The 7,134-nt window shown below is 43.3% G+C and overlaps 1 protein-coding gene across 1 annotated transcript in view; it reads left to right on the top strand.

The window, feature by feature from the left end:
• The window catches only part of GLT1D1 (glycosyltransferase 1 domain containing 1), a gene marked incomplete at its 5' end in the record, with an annotated part of 20,194 nt that extends 18,684 nt beyond the window's left edge, over positions 1–1,510 (top strand). The window contains one exon of the mRNA XM_057383287.1: positions 1,078–1,510. Coding sequence (XP_057239270.1) covers positions 1,078–1,224 — 147 coding nt within the window. The remainder of the gene's footprint in view (positions 1–1,077) is intronic.
• Positions 1,511–7,134: the final 5,624 nt, after the last annotated feature.

Genomic DNA, 7,134 nt, shown 5'->3' with positions numbered 1-7,134 from the left:
ATTCCCATCAGCCTTTCCAGGGTCATTCTCCATCCCAGCCCTGGCACTGCACCAAAACCCACCCCGTGCCAGCACAGATCTGATCTCTGGGGAGATATTTGTGCACTCTGTGTGCTCACATTTTCAGGTGTGGTTTTGTTTAACCTGATGCTGATATGAACTGTGCTCTTATCTGATATTTCCCTTCCCAGCTGTCAGACTGTAAATAATGGATCTCCTGTCCCCTCCTCGCTGTCCCTGTGCACTGATCCTCACTGCCAATTGTGTAGTAATACATTATCTTAATTTTCCCCTGCCACAGGAGCTGTCTGCTGCTCTGAGCTGAACCAAGGCACTGTTTTGTACAGATCTGAGCACATTTGTAATCAAGCTGAAGCATTGGAAGTCGTCTCTTGATAGGAAATTAGACCAGCTGCTCAGAACAGATTAGTTCAGACATCAAATCTCCTTTCACATGTTTGAAGTTCACAATTTCTCTTGCCTAAAAGTAAATGAGAGTGGCAGAGGAGCAGGTGGAGGAAGAGTTGGATCTTTGAGGGGTTGGTGTTTTTCCCAGTGAAGTTTAAGGAAATTTTTGGGKTTTTTTCTGTGTTAGTTGAGCTGACCCTGTGGTTGTGTCTCTGCCCAGGTGAGAGGAGAGCTCCCTGCTTCATKCCTGCTCTTATCCTCACCCTGAGACAGTGTTTATGTTCTTTTATCATAAAATTAATTGAAGATATCTCAGGAACAATGAGCTCAAAGCTGAGCTCAGACATCTGATGGCAGCTGCCCTCCATGCAGAGCAGGCCCTTCCTTTACACCAGCCTGATTTCCAGCAAATTAAATTTGTTGCTCATTTGTGCTAACACTCTTGGAATTGTATTTGATTTTTCATGTCTTGGTGTGGGCTGTGTAAAATAATAGAATTATTATTTATTGGTCATTTTCTATAAATAARTGATGGTACTTGACCTCGAAAAATGACTCAGGACAGCTTCATATATTGGCTCACAGCTGAACAGGTACTGGCAATTTCAGAATCATTAARACTTTTTCAAGGAACTTCTAATTGATTTTTTTTTTCTTTATCTTTTTTAGGAGTTTGTTGTGCTGTCCAAGAGTTTAATGAATGACCCCATTATGGAAAAGGAAATTATAACAAAGGCCAAAGAGTACGTGAAGAAGYATCATTCCTGGGAAGGTGAAAGGAAAACCTACCAGAACCTTGTGCTAAGACTGCAGTGAACTGACAGCCAACTGTGTGGAGCACTTTAATGATGAAATAATGAGCTTTGGGCTCCTCTTGGCTTCTTTAGAGAAAAATATTGAGCATTGTTACTCTGTTCAACATTCCCAGATCACAGAGTCACCTGCTGCTGCCACCTGCCCCAGGGTGTGAGCTCAGGTGAGTTTGGGATCAGCAGGAGAGAGCAGCAGAGGGTGGGGGTTTGTTCTGTAGGGCTGCACAGGGCCCAGAGCTGGCATTGCCTGTCCTGACCCTGCTGAATCCCATCCCATTTATCCCATTTATCCCATCTCATCCCATCATCCCATTTATCCCATCTCATCCCATCATCTCATCCATCCCATCCCGTCCCATCCTATGGATCCCATCCCGTGGATCCCATCCCATCCATCCCATCCCATCATCCCATTTATCCCATTCCAACATCCCATTTATCCCATCATGCCATTTATCCCATCCCATGGATCCCATCCCATCCCATCCCATCCCCAGCTTTCCTCCCTCTCACACCCCCTGCACCATCCCACACATCCCCAGGAAGCCCAGGTCCCATAAACAGAATATTGAATTATTCACCTGCAGTGCTGCTGGCACAGTGACCCCACAGAGCAGGGGAACACCAGGGTGACCCCATAGAGCAAGGGAACACCAGGGTGACCCCATAGAGCAGGGGAACACCAGGGTGACCCCACAGGGCAGGGGAACACGAGGGTGACCCCATCCAGTGCTGCTCTCAGACAGTTTCTCTGTCACATAAACTACCTCTTTGTTGGCCAGCTCCTTTGGGACCTCTGTGATTTACTTATTTAATAAAAGATTAAATTCAAAAGCTCTAAAAAGGGATGGGAGGGAGGTATTTTCATTTACTGTGTGTTTTGGTACTGTTTGTTCTTGTGGTTTTTTGGGATGTATTGCAATGTAAAGCTGTGCTGAAGTGAGACCTGTCTGCCTCAAGTCCACACTAATTATCCCTGTGATTATGGACATTCTTTGAGTCTCTAATTGGTCATCACAGGACTTGCAGCTAGGGGAGAAAAAATGAGGGTCAAATTTCTAACTAAATTTGCTTTTAGGAAATGCTTTGTGTAGTGTTGCTCCTGCCTCAAGGAGAGGGAAATGTTTTCTGTTGATTCAGTGGCTGTTGTGTCAGACTTTTCTTTTAAGAATGAAGTTCACTGTGTGTGTTTTAAGCTTTCCTCTTTATTTGTGATGTTTTGCAAGAGTCTGGAACAGTAAACACAAAAGCAGGTTGAATGTTGTGTATTGATTTCTCCCAAATTTCCCTCCTCGTTGTGTGTTGGGGCTGCTCAGCTCTGCCTTCAATAACACAATCCCCAAGGGAACAACAGCCTGATTTCAAATCCATCCCTTTGAGCATGKTTTTAAATATTTCTGCTGTATCTTTTGCCCTGCTGGGATGGAAGTGCAGCTGTGCTGCTTCTTAGTTTAAAAGGCACCAACCAGCCCTGAACAGAATCCAAATCTGCAGCTGACTGGGGTTTCCCTGCTGCCCCAGGAGCAGCAATATTTCAATATTTATTTCAATATTTCAATATTTATTTCAATATTTCAATATTTCAATATTTATTTCAATATTTATTTTAATATTTCAGTATTTCCTTGGACCTGTCCTCCCTGGGGGACGAGGCCTCCCATGGCAGGGCTGTGTCTGTTTGCACACCTGACAGGAGGAGCAGATTTTCAGGGTGACAAATGTGGCTGGGCACCTTTATAAACAATTTAAAAGTATTTTTCTTACTAAATGAGCCAACTTGAGGCAGTCCTGTTCCTCTCAAAGTCTCTCCTCTGCCCGTATTTCTGATACCCTGCTCCACTGATCCTCAGCCACCCCACACTCCCCTTCCAACAGTATTGCTTGTCTTSTGAGAAAAGCAGGATTCTAGAAGCAAATAAACAAATTTATAATGTGTGCTAGAAGCCTGAGCACAGAGTGATCAGCAATATTAATGATTAGAAAGCTTTCCTGATACATTTATTTCCAAGCTTGCAGCMACTATAAATACATTGATCTGGAGTTGGTGCAATTCCCAGCAAAACAAAACATGTTCGAGTGAGAAATGCTGCTCCACCCTCCCAATGGAATTAACATATGATTTTTCAGGCTGTGTTTAATCTATAAATACAGAATCTGCATATCTGGGAGGCAGCATGCTCATTTGCATGTGATAACCACACCCCTTCTGTAAGAGATGCATGAAGAGAAAAAAGGAAAAGAGTCTGAGTGGGGTGAGCTCAGCCTGGGGATGGGGCAGTCTCACCCATCCGTCAGCTTTGGGATCATTTTGGGATCATTTTGGGATYATTTTGGGATCATTTTGGGATCCTGGCAGCCACAGGATCTCAGCCATGAAGGCTCAAAGGTTGGGGCAACAACTGCAGGGAGTTTCATCCTCATAAACTGAGACTGGATTTATGGTTTAAATTTCATCCAGTCTTGTGCTCCAGGCCTATAAATATTCAATGAGTCTTGTAAGTCCTTGCAAGGAAAATATGAGACCCATGCAAGCAGTTTTGGGTRTAATTATCTTTCCAGCAACTTCACTCAAATGATTTTATAGGTAAGAATAATCCTTTTGTTGTCCTGCAGCCCTAATTATAGTATTTATCTTCCCCTTCAAAGCCCTGTTCTTACCCAAGCAGCTTTTAAAGCAAAGCACACCTCGATGAGATGCAGATACAGCTCCAAAAATAGCACTGGTTCTGTTTGCAGGGAAAAGAAAACAACATTGTGCATCTACCCCACGGCTACTTCTGTGTTTCAGGACCTTGAAATGTACTGTTAATTAATCCAATTACGTGCATTTTATTTTGCAATGGACTCTGCCATTGAATCCATGGGACCTGGAGCATGGGCACCTCAATGTTTCCCTTCCTTGGCACCATCACCCCGAGTTGGGGGTGATTTGGGGGCAATTTTGGGGTGTGGGACAGAGCCCCAAATCTGGGGCTGTGGGGTAGGGAGATTTCTGAACTGGGGTTTATTTTAATTAGTCCTAAAGCACACAGAGCCCCATTTCAGAGTGATCTGCCTCCTCCTCCAGACCCAGTGCCTCCCTAAGGACTGACACTGGGTTGGTTTTGCCATTTTTTGGGATGCTGACCTTTGGGATTTCCATCCTACAGACCCCCCAAATCTCCAGACGGTTGCCATAATTTTCATGGTTTGTTATAACCATAGCAGCACTTAAAGACCATTATAAAATGAAAATGTTAAAATGTATATTGGAAGATTTAAAAGTATTTCTGCCTCCTCTGCAAATCATTTACCGTGGATTCAGCCYGAGGATGAAGCAACCCCAACATCTGCAAATGCTTTCTTTAGGTTTAATGAATGCACAGGCACTTCAGTCTTTTTTCCCAACGTATTTTCTCCCTTCTCTTGGGCTCATAACTCGTTCTGTCCCTTTCTCCCCTCAGTCTTTTTAATCTTTAGGTCAGGAATCATTSCCCATGAAAGTAAAGAAACAGTTTTGTCAAAGGCTTGTCAGAGGAGATGGGTGCTTCCATGTGGAATTCAGTCATTTAATGGCTCAGTGGGATCGCAGCATTTTTTTTCATTAAGTTGTCCAAAGTAATTTCATCACTCCAGAATTTATTTCACTTCCACCCTCCTCTGKCTGGTTGGTCCCAGCCCAGTTCCTTTAATATTTGAAACTTAAAGCTCTTGTAAGAGCAGCCCTTCACACAGCCCAATGTCCTCAGTGCCTTTAATTCTGCCTGACACAAAGGAAACCTTCAGCTTCCAGGCCTTTAATTGCATTTAGAATTTCAGAGAAAATAAACTACTTATCAAAATAAAAAGTTTTACAGTCATCAATATAAGAGCAAACTGCAGTACAAAACCAAGATTCCTGTTTTTTTAAGAAACAATCTATGTTTTCTACATGAGTGGACGATCATCTGCAATTTAATTCTCTCGAAATGAGGCATTTTTTCATTATTCCATGTCATTCCTATGACATCTATTTTAGGTATCAAATATTGAGGGCACTTGAAATCTCACATCCTTTCCAAAAAAAATGTAGGCCAGCATTTGTTTTGTCCAGTGCCCCGAAAAAAAAGGACTCCAGAAATTCATTTCCCCTAGAGCATTGCCATGAAGCTAATTCCAAACATTTGTTTGAAATTAAAAAAATACATTTTAATTAGACCAGCAGAGAACATGTGGTCACTGAGAAATCTCAAATGAAAGAGCATTTACCCCCCTGCAGCACCTTTAACCTTTCCAGAATAAGCAGTGTCACYYTTTTAGGATATTTTAGGATATTTTAATGTCATTCTCACATGCAATTCCCATTCCTGAGCACTCCAAATCTGCCTAAGACAGAGCTCCAGCCCCGAGTCCAACCTTGCCAGACAGAGGTCACTCATTTCATTTGTCTGATTCAATCAAGTTTCATCATTCATTGAGACCAAATGCCCCTCTCCTGCTTCAAAAATGAATCCCTGCTGTTGAAAAGTCACTGATATTTTAGTGCCCTTAATGAAGTGAACTGAGTTAGCAAAGCTTTCATTTAACTTGAGCAACACATCAAAAAAACACAGCCCAGAGCGTGGCCTTTGCCATCCCTTACAGCTCCCAGCTTCTTCCCAAGGTTTGTTTTTTTTTTTTTCTTTTAAAAATAGATTTAAGAAGACACCTGAAATGCCATTAAAAAAGTACATAAATTCCTGCTTGTACAGCGTTCACACCTTGGACCTGTGGTCTCACAGCAGGGCTGGCCACAATTCCCAGCAGAAAATMAGTTTGAAGGGAGGGTGTGTGGGCCGTGCATTATTGCACAAACTGCACCACAAAGCAGGCAAAAATCTGCTTTTTTTTTCTGTTTAACAGCAAAGCAAGAGGCGATGGCCAAACTSAATAACCATTTTCTGGAAGAGGAGAACATCAGTATTACACCTTCTGAATATTCATCATCTTTTCCCAGCACCTTGCTCTGGTTTCCTCTCAGCAGGACCCAGAAATGGCTCCGTTCTGAGCAGGYTGAGCCTCTCTGAGCTCTCACAGCTCTGTCTGTGCTGTTTTCTCTCTCCCTGATCACATTTCTCACTGAGGAAAGCCCTGAGGTGTCCCTGGAGCTGCACTTTCTGCTCACCCTCTGCATCCTCAGCCTGTCACTGCTGGCCAGACAGCCAACACAAAATAACAGACACAAAGACACACATATACACACAAAAAATAACCCCTTTATTCTGGGACAAGCCTCTCTTATCCACTTTAGCAACCAGTGCATACATTTGTGTCACACATACATTGGTCAGTGAGGCTCTCACTTTCTACTCATCACCATAGGATTGGCGAGTTTGCAAAAGCTACAGTATTAGTGATGTTTAAAATTGTAAACCACCTGAGTTATCAATTCTACATTCCAATCTCTTTTTTCTCAGGACAGCCAAGGATGTGGCATTTTTCTCCCATTCAGGCTGTTAACACTCCCTACATCAGCCTTTGGGGTCACCGTGCTGKGCTCAGTGAGGGGACTCTGCTGCCCTTCCCCAATAAAAACATTTGTTCCTTGTGGCATCCTTATAYTGATGATTGTAAAGGTTTTATTAAAGCCTTTAATCAGGTTGTGCCCAGATCCCAGAGAGGGCTGGGCTAATGCTCCCTTTGTCCTGCTGGCCCAGCTCAGGTTTAGGGCAGAGCATCCCTGTGCCACTCACAACATCCACAGCCCTTCCCATATCTGACACCAAACACATCCTGCTCACATTAACAGCCAGCACCTCTGTTAGTGTGTCCTGATAGTGGAAATTTCTGGGAAGACAGAAATTTCATCATGGGAAGAGGAAAAAAAAAAGCAATGAAAGCCTGGAGATGAAGGCAGCTCTTCTGTGCTGCTCTTTCAGGAGCTGTCACAAAACATSGATGGGATTCTGCCCTCCCT

The sequence above is a fragment of the Malurus melanocephalus genome, unplaced genomic scaffold (genome assembly GCF_030028575.1).
Source record: "Malurus melanocephalus ecotype Western Australia unplaced genomic scaffold, MMel_1.1 scaffold_620, whole genome shotgun sequence".
Classification (NCBI taxonomy): Eukaryota; Metazoa; Chordata; class Aves; order Passeriformes; family Maluridae; genus Malurus; species Malurus melanocephalus.
Note: the sequence above shows the minus strand (reverse complement) of the source record. Positions and strands in the feature narration are given on the sequence as shown.